At 56.3% G+C, this 15,009-nt stretch overlaps 1 protein-coding gene across 18 annotated transcripts in view; it reads left to right on the top strand.

Annotated features, from left to right (window-relative positions):
- The window catches only part of PPP1R12B (protein phosphatase 1 regulatory subunit 12B), a 209,199-nt gene that overhangs the window by 176,183 nt on the left and 18,007 nt on the right, over positions 1-15,009 (top strand). For 15 of the 18 annotated variants that reach the window (XM_060125997.1, XM_060125971.1, XM_060126005.1 and 12 more), the window contains 6 exons: positions 1,515-1,531; positions 4,671-4,800; positions 5,666-5,770; positions 8,123-8,176; positions 8,811-8,861; positions 12,732-12,897. In XM_060125997.1, coding sequence (XP_059981980.1) covers positions 1,515-1,531; positions 4,671-4,800; positions 5,666-5,770; positions 8,123-8,176; positions 8,811-8,861; positions 12,732-12,866 — 492 coding nt within the window. In that variant the 3' untranslated portion in view covers positions 12,867-12,897. The remainder of the gene's footprint in view (positions 1-1,514; positions 1,532-4,670; positions 4,801-5,665; positions 5,771-8,122; positions 8,177-8,810; positions 8,862-12,731; positions 12,898-15,009) is intronic. The other 3 variants (XM_060125964.1, XM_060125987.1, XM_060125979.1) reach the window with 3 other exon arrangements.

The following is a 15,009-nucleotide window of genomic DNA, read 5'->3' as shown; positions in this document are numbered from 1 at the left end:
AAGGCCAGCTCTCAGCACAGAGCTGGCAGGTGGGCATGGCCACCGGGGGAAACCTCAGCACCACTGAGCACACTGGAAGCGTTTTTATATATTAAGTAATTCTTGAGACGTGGCTAAAATTTAGTTTCTTTTTTGACAAAAGTCTTCAAGTCAGAGAAAAACAACCCTTAGTTAATGTTGGTAAAAGCAGTGATTGATGGGATATCATAAATGTGAGACAGGAGAATTCCTGAATCCCAGACTCACACGTTTTAGGGTGCCCGATTCCAGTGTAGGAGAACGTTACAGACACAGCGCACGGTCTCTCACCGATTCCTCCGCCTCAGATGGGACACGTCTTCACATTAAAAAGCCCATGGTTAGTGGTGCTTAACCTGGGCTGCATGATGGGTCACCTGGGGGACTTTTTACAATTCATGGAAGAAGGCCCAGCTCTAGGCCTCTGGAGAGAGAACCTCCCAGACTGAGGTTAGGCTGAGGACGTTTTGGAAAAGCCCACGAGAGGACTGATGAATGGAAGCCCCGGGTTCAAGACAGAAGTCCACGGGGAAAAGCCACCTTGCAGCGAGGTCACCTGGTTGGTCCCTCCAGCCAGCAGTGCTGGCGCTCTGCCCCCCTGGGCGGCTTCAGGGTGCGGTATGTGGGGCCCTCACGCGGTGTGACCTTCAACAGAGCAGTGTCCCCAGGCGACGGCCAGAGGAGCAGGGGTTCGCTGCTCCTGTTAGGTAATCGGGCCTGGTTTCTCGTCTTCCTTCTTTTGTCTGCCCTTGAGGATTTTGTTATTCTTTAACACCTCAAAGGAGGAAAAAAAAATACATTTAAATCAATTGAGGTTTTTTTTTGGCCTCAGTTCTTTTTATAAAAAAGTGGAGATAGGGTAAAGGTCATCTGTGATTAAAAATAAATGTAAAACAGGCATAATCATTGTTGTTTGCAGCGACCATAGGTAACCGAGCTCAGAGGTCAAATCTGTAAACTCCTTTCTTCTGAGATCTCAGTACTTTGTTACTCTTTTCGTTTTTTTACCACCATCCTAGGGATGGGTGTGGGCCTTTCCCCCGCTCTCCTCTCCCTTCACTAGGGACCTGGGAGGAAGTGGGGACCGTCCTGGACCTTCACAGCCATGGATACCGTGTTCACACGGGCAGGGCCGAGGGTGTGAGTGGAGGGAGGTGGGTAGAATGGACGCTGAGATCCAGAGAGGCAGCCTGTCACGCAGGCCCAGGCAGTCCTGGGACACAGGACGGCTTGGTAGGTGGCAGGGCGGGTGATCATTTCACACGTTGCTGGACTCTAGTTTAATGAGATGTGCTCCCAAAGCCTCAAGTCTCGCAAGTTGTGGGCACAGGCGTGGGCGCTTAGCCGAGGAGCCTTTTCTCACACTGTGAGGCTGCACCCCTGTCTTCAGCCGTGAAGCTGAGACGTCTGATTTGAAGAGTACATTTGTAAACGGAAATAATAAATGTCAGTCCCTTGCTAATGCTGATTTTTTTGTTTGTCTCTTGTTTCTCCAGCATGAACGACTTTCTAGGTAAGACCTTGCCTGCCTCACACTCGTGAGTAGACGCATGTGTGGTTGCACGTGGTTTTGCCTAGTGTAACAGCCTCTCTCCATCCTCCTGTCTCATTTCCACAGCCCCACAGTCACAAGCAGCTCCCTTCGGCCCCCACACGGGCCCCTCTGTCCAGTCACGCTGCATCCCACCTCCATGTTGGTTCCCCGAGCACCGTGCCCGCTCCCCCCAGCCAGGGCTAGGGAGACATTAGTGTCCTCACCTTCGTGTAGCGTACAGATGACTGGACAGGCCGTCTCAGGGGCGGGATGGAAGTACAGAAGGGCACTCAGGGCAGAGGAGAGGCCAGCCTGACTGGCTGGTTCAGGGAACCTGACACTGTTCCCTGTACCCACATGGGGCCCAGGAATAGTTTATCCAGTGAACCAAAGACCTGTTTTGCAGTTGCTGAAAAGTTAAGCATATCAGAGTTTGGGGAATGATCCTCTGTAATTTTTCACCTAGTACCTAAGGGTACAAAATTGATCTTCCTGGAGAATAAAATAAAATAATAGAGACTGGGACTTCCGTGGTGGCGCAGTGGTTAAGAATCTGCCTGCCAATGCAGGGGACACAGGTTCAAGCCCTGGTCTGGGAAGATCCCACATGCTGCGGAGCAACTAAGCCCCTGTGCCGCAACTACTGAGCCTGCGCTCTAGAGCCCACGCGCCGCAGCTACTGAGCCTGCGCTCTAGAGCCTGTGAGCCACAACTGCTGAGCCTGGGCGCCTAGACCCCATGCTCCACAACAAGAGAAGCCACTGCAATGAGAAGCCTATGTGCTGCAGCGAAGAGTAGCCTCTGCTTGCTGCAACTAGAGAAAAGCTCGCGTTATTTTATTATTATAAAATAATAGAGAATGTGGAGTCAGAGTTTGAATCTCCCATTTTTCACTGTTCCTCTGATGATGAAATTAAGAGGAGATTGGGAAGATGTAGTTACAGGATACCATAGGGCAAATGAGTTTCATAATTTGTTTAATAATTGAGCTGGTTCTACCTTATTAATATATTTTAAAATTTACAAACTTGCGTGTATTCTTCCTTTGCTTGCCCTCTCACCAAGCACCAGCTTAGGATAAATATAATTTCCAACTAACCCAGCAGAAAATTCGCTTTGCAGAATTGGTGGAGAGTGGTGTTTTGTTTGCTACAGTTAATTTCTTGTGAACTCTCTTACATTATAATGACCATTTGTGAAAATAAATTTTCCTGCAGACTTCAAAATATGCTATAAAACTGTAGCAGTTAAAACAGTGAGATTCTAGAACACAGTCGACAGCCCCCAAAAGTCATGTATGACTTTCCAACTCAGTGGAGAAAGAATCATTCTAATTACGTAAAATTTTAAATCTCTGCTATTAAAAGAGACAAAAAGGAAAGTGGGGAAAAACATTTTTTGCAACCTATGTTAGATAGTTTTAAAAGCCCCAGTGTATGTAGGATGCTCCCGCAATATAATGAGGCAAAGATTAACAAAGGCTATGAATAGGCCCTTCAGAAACTAAGATAAATAATCAAAGGTATTGAACCTCCATAATGATTTTAAAGCATTAAAATGAACAACAGTAAGATATTTCTCCTATTGGATTGAAAAGTTTTAAACCTCTCTAGAGGGCAGTATGGTAACATATATATCTGCATTTAAAATATTATTTATCTCTTGACCAAACAGTTCCACTGCTAAGATTTTATCCTAAGAAAATAACAAATACACTAAGATTGACAGACAAGTCTTATTGTAGCATTATTTACAGTAGCTAAAAAATTTAAAACAATATGTGTCTATCAATAGAGGATTAAACTGTCATACAGCCATACAGTGGAAGGCTACGCAGTCATTTTTTTTTAACGAGGCAAATGTGTTTTTACTTACATGGTGAGATGCCTGCAGTCGTGAGTGCGTAGGTGTAGGGGAGAGACCACAGAAGGTATTCTCTGGTTTTATTTACAGAAATATTTATTTTGACATCCCTGTTTAACATCCTGCAAGGATATGAACTGAACTGTTGGTAGAGATTGTTCCTTGGGCAGGACCGTGGGGTGACTTTCACTTTCTATTTTAGACACTTTAGTTCCAATGCTTAAACTGTTCAACATGCATGTATTGCTTTTGCAATCAGGAAAGTGAATAAAGAGATTTCTATTTACAAAAGATTTTTTAACTATAAAAAGGAAAAGAATGCAGTAGAAAATGTTGTAGGACTGAGCACCTCTGTGAGGAAAAGACAGCCCTTGGTGTCATCAGCAGCTTTGCCCCCACCCCTGCTCAGCCTCTTCTGGTACCTAGTCCACCCCCACCCCACCCCCGCATGGCCCCTGCAGGACAGGAACGCGGGCGGAAGCTCCACAGCTGGGACTCTTCACACCGCCCGGTTCAGGGGTAGAGCCCTGGAGGGCTGGTTTGCACGTGGCCCTTCCGTGGGCCGCCTTTTAGCTTGGAAAGAGCAAAGTGCCAGAAAAATAGGAACCAGTGTGAAGGACCAGGGTGCGAGTCATCCGTCCACTTAAGCAGGAGGTCGGCTGAGAGGCCCTTCCACTCACGGACCAGTCAGTACTGGGACGAAGCCACCGTCCGCCCCGAAAGTGCAGTCGCTACGAGACATGAAGTCCTGTCACAGGTGTGGCGTCCAGAGGAGAGGGTGCACCGTGAGCTGTCCCGGCACCGGGTGGCGCCCCCGACACCTCTGGGGCTCCAGCCGGCCTGCTGAGCCCAGGTTGCCACCCTCACCCGCCCCCGCTTGCAGCTCCAGGCCCGTGTGTTTCTGGCTCATTGGCACTTCATTGGAACCATTTTCTAAGAGCCACTGAGATCCCAGAAACTTCTGCGTTTAAAAGCATGCTCTTGAGGGAAGCTGTTTGGCCCTAAGCTAGTTTGAGAAGCTCTGCGCTTGCCGTCGGCACACAGCCACACCACCGACCTCCCGAGTCAGCTCCATGCTGGGTGGGTGCTGGCCTCCTCCCCCGAGCAGTGCCCTCGGCAGGCGGGGAGGCCCGGGCCTGTTCTGGCCAGAGCGCTCAAGCACATCTTAGGAAAGGCGCCCACTGCCCTTAAGCATCACCTCCCTCCACCTTTTCGTTCTCGGAAGCCACTTGTACCTTTACTGTGTCTCCCACAGGTTGGAATTGGGAGGCAGTGACGCCAGCAGCGAGCGGGCCTCGGCCAGAGCCCGCCGGGAGGCCCGCGAGGCCCGCCTGGCCACCCTGAGCAGCCGCGCAGGGGAAGACAGCAGCAGGGACTACAGAAAGGTGGGGGCTCCCGGGTCCCCGCGCAGGGGTCCCCTCCACTCGACCCTCCTGCCTCTTCCTTGCTGAGAGGTGGGAGGGAAGGTGCTCCAGCGACAGATGCTAACGGTCAGCACGTTTACCCCCCTCTCAACCAGCTGAATGAAGACCCCTTCACGTATTGCTCTCAGTGCAGTAAAAATGCACCTAAGTCAGACATTTAGAGGTGTAGGAAAAAGTAAGGGTTAAGGATTGTGGAAAGGGAAATAAGAGTAATGCTGATTGCCTGGGCCCGGAGAATCACTTGATGGACTCTGATATTTTTAACAAACGTGCTTTTAATGAGGTCCTGTGAACATCAACCAGATACTTCTCGGCAACGGTAAATAGTAACAGTCTGGTTTGGGGGGTTTCCATCATTTTGTGGTGCGTTGCCTTTGGTTCTTGAGGGAGAGAACCCAGCTCCAGGGACGGCTCAAAAACCTGCCCTTTCAAGTGCTTAAGATGCCAGGAAAAAACTTTTTTGTTAAGAAAATGTTTTGTTGAACAGAACTTGGCTAAGATGGATACACAGGAGGGCGGCTCCAAAAGGAAGCCTCTTTTGTGTGGGAGCCACGTCTTTAAGCCATGCGCATGCCCTCCCTGCTGGAGGTGGTGGACAATGCCCTCCCTGCTGGAGGTGGTGGACGGCCTTCCCTGCCCCACCCCGCCTCCTGGGCAGTAACACTGTTGACAGTGGAGCATCATTTGTGTTCAGCACCTGGGACCTCAGGGTTCCAGCGGCAGGAGAGCCAGAGCCCTTGTCTGAATATCCTCTGTCCCTGGGCCCTTCTGTCTTCCTGCTCCGCCCACAGGGTGGGGACCTGACTCCCTCTTCTCCCTCCCCCAGCTCTACGAGAGCGCCCTGACCGAAAACCAGAAACTGAAGACAAAACTTCAGGAGGCCCAGCTCGAGCTGGCAGACGTGAAATCCAAGCTTGAGAAGATGGCCCAGGTGAGGAGGGGGAGAGGGGAGGGGGCGAGGTAATCAGGTCAGCCCTCCCCCTCCCAGAGATTTGGTTTGGGGTTCGCACCGCGTTGAACTTAAAATTGGAAACTGATGGTCCAGTGGACCGTTCCTGGCCCCCGAGTGCTAGTAATTACTCTGACGGGTCATCTGCTCATTTCTTAGCGGAGAGCGTGGGCCGGCGTCAGGGCTTGGTCGTGGGCAGCGTGTGCCTCCTGCCTTGTCGGTCGTGGTTTGGTCACAGCAAACCCGGGACGAAGGTGTCATTGGGACGTTGGGTTCTGTCCTGCAGCACCTGTGCCGGAACAAGGAACCAGATAAAGCTCTTCCTCTCGCTGCCAGGCCTGGTTTAATTAGTGGCACATAGCGGGCAGTGCACTCATCGCCAGGGAGATAGACCCTCACTGAAGGCTGGCGCGAGCCCTGTCTTGGGTTATTGCTGGGTCAGCAGGAAGCCGCCTGGAGGCCTGGGCATGAGAATTTGGACTGTCACCGGGAAGCTCAGATGAAGACCAGAGCTGGCTGTCGGTTCCACCCCAGGGTGGGATCCAAAAGCAGAGACGAAAACGCTGGGATCGACGGCAGTGAGCATGTGGGGCTCGGGCCAGTGCCTTCCCAACACCCCCGGGCAGGCAGGGGTGCTGGCGCCCTAGGGGCTGCGCTTTCCTGAAGGGCTCGGCCAGCGCAGAGTGGGCCTGTCCTGGGAGCTGCCCGTCCATCATTGTCATCGTGGAAGGGCCCCGCCTGGTTGTGGCGGCCGGGGCCAACTTGGTCCTGAACCAGCACGGGCTGGTCCTGCCAGGAGCCACGGCCCGCCCGCCCCGCTCCCTCCTCTGCAGAAGCCCCAACAGTGCATCCTTTGCGCTTTGGGGTCTCGGCTTTGGAGTCGCGAGCCGGGGACACAGATTGCACAGAGGGCATTGAAAATAACCTCAGCCTTTTAGCCGCTGGGGAAGAGCATTGACTTTCTAGCCACCTGCTTTGCTGGGTGTGTTGGAATATACTGAGTTTTGCCAAATACAAGTTACTAGAATTCAGAAGAAACGGTGGTGCTACAAACCAAGCCTCTGCTCTTTACCAAAATTGGACCGTTCGGCAGGACAGTGGAGGGGAGGCCTGTCGACGCCACACATCCGTGTGGAAACAGTTACCACGTGCACACACGGCGTGTTCCCATGAAAGGTCCATCCGAACTCGGAGGGGTTAGGGTTAAGACAGGGCAAAACAAAATTAGTTCTTTGTCGAAGAGAACTAGTTAAGTTCTCTTTGTGTAGGTGAACCAAGTAGTGAAATCGGCACGGCTTCTACGCTGCTCAGGCTTAGGGAAGAGAGGCTTGTGGTGCAGACAGGCCGCGGCTGTGACCTTCAGAGCAGATGGTGAGAGCCCAGGACTGGAGCCAGAAATCCCAATTTACTGCCAGTTCCAGCTAGTCCTTAATTTTTTGAAAAAGAAACCTCCTCAGTAAGACCAGCGTAATTTCTGTGCTTATTAAATGTTTCCATGCCTGGTACTAGGCATAAAGTAGTCACTCTGTCGTCATTAACTATCTATTGATTGTAAGAAATTCTGCCCAAAAGGGACTCAGGGGTCACTTCCCTGCCCTTTTTAAGAGTCGTTCCCTGAAGCTGTTCTCTGCTTTGTAGCTGTGGCAGCTAAATGTTTTTAGCTCCTCTGCAAAATTTATGTTAAAGTAGAAGATGATCCAGAATCAAGTTCTAATCTTACCTGGAAGCCCAGGGGATAAAACAGTGAAAGTTCTGTCCAAAGCAGGGCAGGTCCCGTGAATGGACCCCTGAGAGGCTCTGGCAGCCCGTCCTCCCTGAAAATCGCAGCCTCGGTCCCCAAAACAGAAGGAGCAGAGCGGGAAGGGGTCACTCAGAAGAGTGCCTGGCGCTCAGACTTTACAGGAGGAAAGGCACTTTCATTTCCTTTGGGCCTGAGATTCGAGAAAGAGGTGAGGGAGGGGCGGTGAGGGGGGAGAAGATGGTTGGCCTTGTGTGTGTGTGTGTGTGTGTGTGTGGTGTGTATGTGTGTGTGTGTATATGTATTGTGTGTGTGGTGTGTGTGTGTGTGGTGTGTATGGTGTGTGTGTGTGTGTGTGTGTGTGTGTGTGTGTGGTAACGCCTCTTCACTTGTGACCGTGTCACACTCCTGGGAGCACTGCTGCTGCCTCCACTCCCGGTGGGGATTCTGTGAACTCGGAAGGGCGGCGACTGCGTCTCTGTGACATCAGGACCCGTGGGTTGGGCCACATGTCGGGGCGCCCGGTGGGCTGGACTAGACGGGCCCTCTGGCCCTGAGACACTCCAGTAACAATGTGTTCCTTCCGTTTGCACCAGCAGAAACAAGACAAGACCGCCGACCGGTCGTCGGTGCTGGAGATGGAGAAGCGGGTGCGTGTGCGTGGGGGGAGGACACCGTCTGAAGGAGGCGGGCGCCTGCGCATCCCATCCCAGGGGGCGTCTCTCCTCTCTGCCTGACTCTGCAGAGCAGTTTGGTTGCTGGTGCTTCGGTCTCCTGAGAGCTCGGGGCGGGAGGGTCCTCAGGGGGCCGTCCGCGTCGCCCTGGGAAAGCGGAACTGCGCAGGCTCGCCTGCCACGGCGTGTGGTCCAGGCCTCTGGACCCTTCCCGTCCCTTTGAACAGAGGGGGAGCTTCAGCAGGACCCTCTGCCCCAGGTCGAGGTCCCAGGACTCCAGCCCTAAGAAGAGCAGACATCCTGCTGGCCCTGACCGAGGTGGGGCAGCTCCGGGCCAACTGCTGACCCCCGCTGACCACTCTCAGAGTGTCCTTCTGGGGTTGACATTCTCGGGTTGGGAAAACTCAAATTTATCGATGAACCCTAGCTTTGACTTGACCCTGGGCGTGTAATGGGTTCCCATCTCCCCCGGTTGTGTTTAATTTGGAAAGCAGCTAAGTTTTATCCCCATGGCTTTGGGGTCCGGGTAAGTTGGGGGTGGGGTGGGGGGCAGGGTTTTGACTCCTTTCCAAATCTGTCAGATGTTCAGCAGTTTGGTTGTGTTGAACAGGAGAGGCGAGCCTTGGAGCGGAAGATGTCGGAGATGGAGGAGGAGATGAAGGTATGGAGAGGCGCGCTTGCCGTGTGCCTGCACCCAGGCCTGCGGGCGGGTCAGGGCAGCCGTGAGGGGTGCGGCATGGTGAGGACGAGGCGAGCCTGTGCGCGGCCCCTACCCCGGCTCTCAGCTCGCCCGGCGCCCCTGGGGCCCCTCACAGCCCCTCTGGGGACAGACGTGGCCTTTGGTGTAAGGGGACGTCGTGCATCAGGCTGGAGGCAGGCCTGAGCGGAACTCGTAAGGTTTTCTCAGCAGCAGCTTCATCCCGAGGGAGGGACGGGTGAAAGTCCGAAGCCGGGTCCTCAGCTCCTGGCCCCGGGGGAGAGCCTGGGAAGCGGAGCCAGGAAGGCACGCGGGTGGAGCCAGTCCTCCGTGGAGGGCAGGCTGGTTCTGCTGTTGGTCTCCTGCCCCGCCCTTGCCCCTGGAATATTCAGCCACATCTCCCTCCCCGGGGACGGTGACCATCGGGCAGCGCGTCCTGGGAGCCGCACTCGCGCTGCCCAGGGGAGGGGAGAGGGAGTGCATGTGGGAGTGCATGGACCCGGGCCTCAGGGCTGCAGCGCGTGGGGCCGGCCGCGGTGGCTGGGTGCCGCTTGGCTGCTTTCCTCCCTCGGCGGATCTTCCCCCGTGAAACACATGCCTCTGGCTCCTGGAAGTGTGAGCAGAGCCCTCAGGCCAGGAGCCCTCTGCGAGAGACGTTTACTGCTCCCGTGGCCTGAGAAGGTTGGTTCTTTACTGAAAAAAGTTGCTCAGGGCTCAACAAGGTCAAATGCCCGGAATCCTGTTGGTCTGCGTGGCTGCCGCACGTGGGAGGGGCAAGCCCTGTGCGCGCTCCACGCTCCCCATCCCGGACACGCCGGGACGCCCACACGCGGTGTCAGGCAGTGCCGCCTACGTCTCAAGAACAGCCAGAAGCAAAAATAGCTGGTGGTTTTGCTTCTCCAGCTGCTGGTTTCTCTAGGCCCACCTCACCTGCCACTCAGAGCACGTTCGCAGGCTGGACAGGTCTGAATGGCAGGTCCACAGCTCACATTGTGCAGGGGCTCCTCCATTTTGGAAGCCCTTGTGTTATACTGTCTGTTGGCAACTAACAGGATGCTCATTAAGAAATGGCCCAAACGCTGATCAGGAGCGTGGATAAGGCCCGAGCTGTTGCCTTGTAGGGTCCTTGAGGGCCCAGGCCGCCTCGTACCCTCCAGCCGGGAGGTGCTTTCTCATCCATTCAGCCCCACACGAGGGCCGGATTGCAAGCCGAGGGGGAGCAGCTGGGTTCCCCCCCACCCCTGATTCCCTCTCTGAGTACAGAGGCGCCAGGCACCCTTGGGGCCATGGGCTGGGGCAGGTGCGTCTTTCTCTCTGTCTCATCAGCCTCTCGGGCTGAGATTTCATGAACGAGGTCGTGAGTCCTTTTCTTTCCTCAATGGAGGTCAGGTACATGGAAGCTCGTGCCCCGCTCAGCCCCGGGTCGTGTGCTGGCCCACCTCAAATTCAGGCGGAGCCCGGCCATGACCGTCTAGGCCCCATACCAGTAGGTATACTGATTGAAAGCCAATCTTCTTTTAGTTAAAAAATTTGTTCATGAGTCAGCTGCCCTTGTTCTGCATTGCCAGTCGCAGACCCCTGGGGGAGAAGCTCCTGCCGGCTCAGCCCTGAGCGCGTTCGCTCAGCTCGAAGCCTGGCCAGGTGAGCAGACAGCCCCGCTCCACCCAGGGACTGGGGGGGCCGTGCCAGCCGCCCGCCAGCCGACCTGGACCCTCTTTGGGGACAGAGGCTTCAGACGTACAGGCTCAAGCATCGTGAAGCTGGCGTGCTGGCTGCAGGAGGCTCGGGATGCTTGGTCAGCTTTCGGGCCCTGCACGCAGACAGCAGTCTGGGGACACGCGTGGGTGCTCGGTAGCCGGCCGCAGCACAGGTGCTGGTCGCACCCGGGCCCGGTTGAGCTGAGGGCAAGTGGAGCTGGTCCAGTTTGTACAGATGCTCAGCCCCTCCGGGCGTGGCCCACAGGGAGCAGGGGCTGTGGCCTCCAGTGAGCCCTGAGGAGCCGGGCGCTCAGGGACAGAGAGGGACTCGGGCCTGTTCCCCGCCTCCGGGAGCCGTAAGGTGGGCTCGCGCGTGGGGTGTGGGGCTCCGTGGTAGTGACATAGGCTGCGCCTTTCTGGTCTTTACTTGGGAAGGTAGGTGTTTATGGACTCTCCCCAGGAGAAGCGCACGCGGGCTGGGCTGGAGCGGGGTCGTGTCCCAGCCTCCGCCGGGCGTGCGGGTCAGCATGCTTGCGTCGGGCGGAGAGCTTTCCCGTGGCGCCTCCTCCCCTTGCCCCAGGCCCGCGCATGGGAGGAGATTGAGATGAGATTGCTCTCGGATTTTTCAATCTCCTTGCCCTGGCAGCCTGCCCGGCCACCCTGCTCTGTGCCCTCCCACCGCCTCCCCACCACGCCTTGTTCTCAGCCTCGCTCCCACGGCAGCTTCCTGCCTTTATGGCCACATTCTTCCCCCTCTGCCTGCCTGTGCACAAGTTCACCGGAATCGTCCTCCTAGTTTAACGTTAATTACCAGGAGGCAAGGACCGCTTCACGTAAGGACCGTGACTGCCTTGAAAGCTTCGGTCCAGTGTCGACCCAAAGAAGGGTGAGAGTCAGGGACTCTCCATTGGTTCTTAAATTTGGTCCCGCAGGCTGCCCCACGACCTTCTCTGTCCTCTCCCGGCCGCTGCAGGCTTCTCAGAACTGTGTGGCTACCCTCCCTTTTCCCACGGTGGCGATGCTGCCTCTGTGGGGAAAGAGATGCAGCCGTTTGTCTCTGCTTGTTTTTCCTTTTCACTGTTTTCATCTTCATGCTGCCTTTCATTTTCTTGCTTCTTTCACTCCCAAACAGCTATAACTCCTCCCATCTTTCATTTCTGTCCTTCCTGTCCACGTGGGCAGGAGAGACTTCCTCTGGTGCCCGGCGACCTGTCTGTAGTCACCACAGCCCACAGGATTGTCATCTCTGTCTGTGAAGCCCCGTTCGCATGACAAGACCGTTCTCTCTCCCAGAGCTTGTGGCCTCAGCTTCAGGGTCAGAGAACTCTTAGGAAGGACTAGTGACAGGAAGCAGGCCTGGATAGGACTCAGTTTATTGCCGGCTTTAGATCCTTCGTGGGACACGGGGATTGGGAAGCATGGCTTTGGGCGGGTTGTTCTGTTCCATTTGCAACACATGCTAACAGCTGGACTGGCAAGGGTATCGGTCACCGGTCCATTTTCGTTGGACACGATGCCCTCCACCTTTGTGCAGAGCTGTGATTCCACGCAGGAGGCTGTCTGTGGCAGCTTTAAGTAGCTCCCAGCCTCTCTGTGACCCGGGCAGAGACAGTATAATCTGCCATGGGTTCCCTGGTGCATACCCTCCCGGAGCAGGTGGGGGCAGGTGGGCAGTTCTTGATCCTGGAACAGGCGTCCGGGCAGCAGGGGAGGCCTGGCGATGATACTTCCAGGAAAGGTAGAGGGTCTTCTGTAGGTGCGCCTCCCACAGAAAACACTTCAACAACAGGCCCTCTCTTCTTTGCCTCGTTCCTTTTTTTTAAATGAGAAATAAATGAGGTAATAGAAAGACACAGAAAGAAAACAAGTGGGAGTAGGGGGCCAAGTATGGGGGAGCGGAGGAGAGGAGCGGAGAGCAGGGCAGCAGCTGGACTTGGGAGAAGCTCCGGGCGCCCTGGGCCGCGCCCCCCCCCCCACCATTCCTCTGGCCTCTCTCCTTTCCCTTCTTGCATGCAAACTAAAAGCAAAAACAAAACGTCAACAAAATGTCAACGTGATTTCTTTGTCCCACTTTTCTCTCCTCTGGTCCGTCTTGTCTCTGTCTGCTTGTCTGTCCCTCGTGTCTCACTCTCTGCAGAACCTCCACCAGCTAAAACAGATTCAGACCTTGAAGCAGATGAACGAGCAGCTGCAGGCTGAGAACAGGGCCCTGACCCGGGTTGTGGCCAGACTCTCGGAGGCCATCGAGGGCTCGGACCCCCAGGGGCTCTAGGCCTGCCCCCTCCTCCCCTCCTCCACTCCAGGCACGTTCCCTCTTGTTGTTGGTCCCGGGCTCTGCGCTCGCCCCCCAGAGCCTGCACGCGGGTTCCTGTGAAGGTCGGTGGTCTGCAGAGGCGGCATGGGCCGGGGCGACCCAGGGCCGGGGCCTGGCCTGGGCTGCCGTTGGTTTGGTGAGACTCTTCCCCTAGAGACGGAGCGCAGGTCACTCAGCCAGACGGGTCCACGCCTACTTGTGTGTGGACGCGCACATGTTTCTGGGGGGAGGTCAGGGTCTTGATCAACAGCAATCCAAGTGCAACCTAGTCCCTGGAGCAGTCGGGTTGCGCCTGGGGTGACGGTGACCAAGGGCAGGGGCCACACGTTCCAGACACCTGGGGGCTTGAGCACATTTGTGCCAGACACCCCTCAGAGGCGAAGGCCCGGGTGTGTGTTCAGAGCTCCCCTGCTGGTTCTGTTGTGCAGCTGGGCTGAGAACCGCGGCCCCAGGACCTGACAAGAACGAGCGCTGGGGGGCACTGACCCAGCCCCGCTCCGCCCACCCCCTGCTGGGTCTTTCCATCCCTCTCCCTTCTTGGTGGGTGTTGCCCTCCTCCTTGTCACAGATCTGGGCCTGGGGATGTGCCCTCCCACGGCCAAACCCCCAGCCCCACTGCCAGCAGGGGGCTTGCCGAGGAGGCGGCAGGGGAGCGGGGGCTCGTCTTCACCGGAGAACCAGAAAATGCATCTTCTGCACTTGATGCCTGTCCCTGGATGTGGGTCTGCAGACAGGCTCGCAGATGTGGCTCGTTTTCTCACCGCGGCGGCGTGAGGGGTCCTCACTGCTGAGCGGTCTCACTCTCTGATATGAGTTTTTAATTTGTAGCAACAATCCAATTAGTCCTGACCCAGGCCTGTTCTTCTTTGTGCCCGTTTGCTGTGTCTTCGGGGTCAGTAGCTGGCAACTAGTACCCACTAGATCTGAAGCACCCGAATTACTGTCGGGTGGAGCGGATATCCTGCTGGAGACGCTGTGACACAGAAACTTGAGAGGGAGGTGGCCCGCGGCCCCGAGCAGCCTGCCGGCCCTCCTCGTGACAGCACGTCAGGGCCAAGCTTCACGCCAGGAGATGAGCCAGCTTTGACCTGGGGCGGACGGGGCCCCCGGAAGATGGCCCGGTTTTCTCAGTTTCCTCCTGGCGGGGAGAGCGTGAGATCAGGAGGGCTGGTGACCCTGGAGGCGGCTGTCGTCTGAGGGCCTGTGCCGAGCCCTGTACTCGCCCTTTCTCATTTATTCCCCATAACAGTCACTTTTCCTATGGGAAAAACCAAGTCACAGAAGAAGTAACTTGCCCGAGGTCACTTGGAGGGTACGGGGCGGGCAGGCCAAGGACATCAGGCTCCGGGCCTGCTGCGCACCCACCGCCTGGCAGCCCTGGCGTGGGGCGAGGGGGCAGCCTGCGGCCCCTCAGTGCCGACTCCTCAGCAGGGCCATGCAGAGAGGCCCGCCCGGGTCACGGAGAAACCCACAGAAGGCGCGTGGGGATTCCGTGGGGTCAGGTTCCAGCATCCACAAGCGCCGTCTTCCCGGAGCCGGGCCGTTGTGTGCGTGTCGCCGTGTCTGTGGGCCCTTGAGAGGTGGGCGTTGCTCAGAGACCACGCGGCTTTGGACCTGGGCCTTCGCCACCCAGCCCCTTCCAGGAGGAGCTGCCGTCCCCACCGACGGGCGCTCGGGAGGGCCGGCCTCCCCCCGGGGCCGCTGCAGCGTCGGGACCCCGCGCCGCACGCTCCTCACCCAAGGTTGGAAGAGGTGACGTTGGAGAGGAGCTGCTTCGTTCTCTTTGTCCTTCCTGTCAGACTGCGGCAAACCGGGCACTTAGAAGCGGGGAAGCTGTGCAAGCTCGTCGTGCACGGCGCCTCCACGGGTGTCCGTGCGTAATCGGCCCGTGCTCACATGCGGCTCCAAGAACCCCCTCCGCCTCCTCCTCTCCCTCCTGAGCCCGCCTTCCTCACGCTTCCTCCGCGCCCCTCTCTTCCTTCCTGGCGCTCCCTGGAGCTGGCCGCGGGAGCTCGGGCAGCTGGGAAAGTGCCTTGGCCAAGTTTTTCCCAAAGAGTTGAGTCTCAATGGGGACATAAATCTCCAAGGCTCGAGGGTGCGT

Source organism: Lagenorhynchus albirostris, chromosome 2, assembly GCF_949774975.1.
Source record: "Lagenorhynchus albirostris chromosome 2, mLagAlb1.1, whole genome shotgun sequence".
NCBI lineage: Eukaryota > Metazoa > Chordata > Mammalia > Artiodactyla > Delphinidae > Lagenorhynchus > Lagenorhynchus albirostris.
Note: the sequence above shows the minus strand (reverse complement) of the source record. Positions and strands in the feature narration are given on the sequence as shown.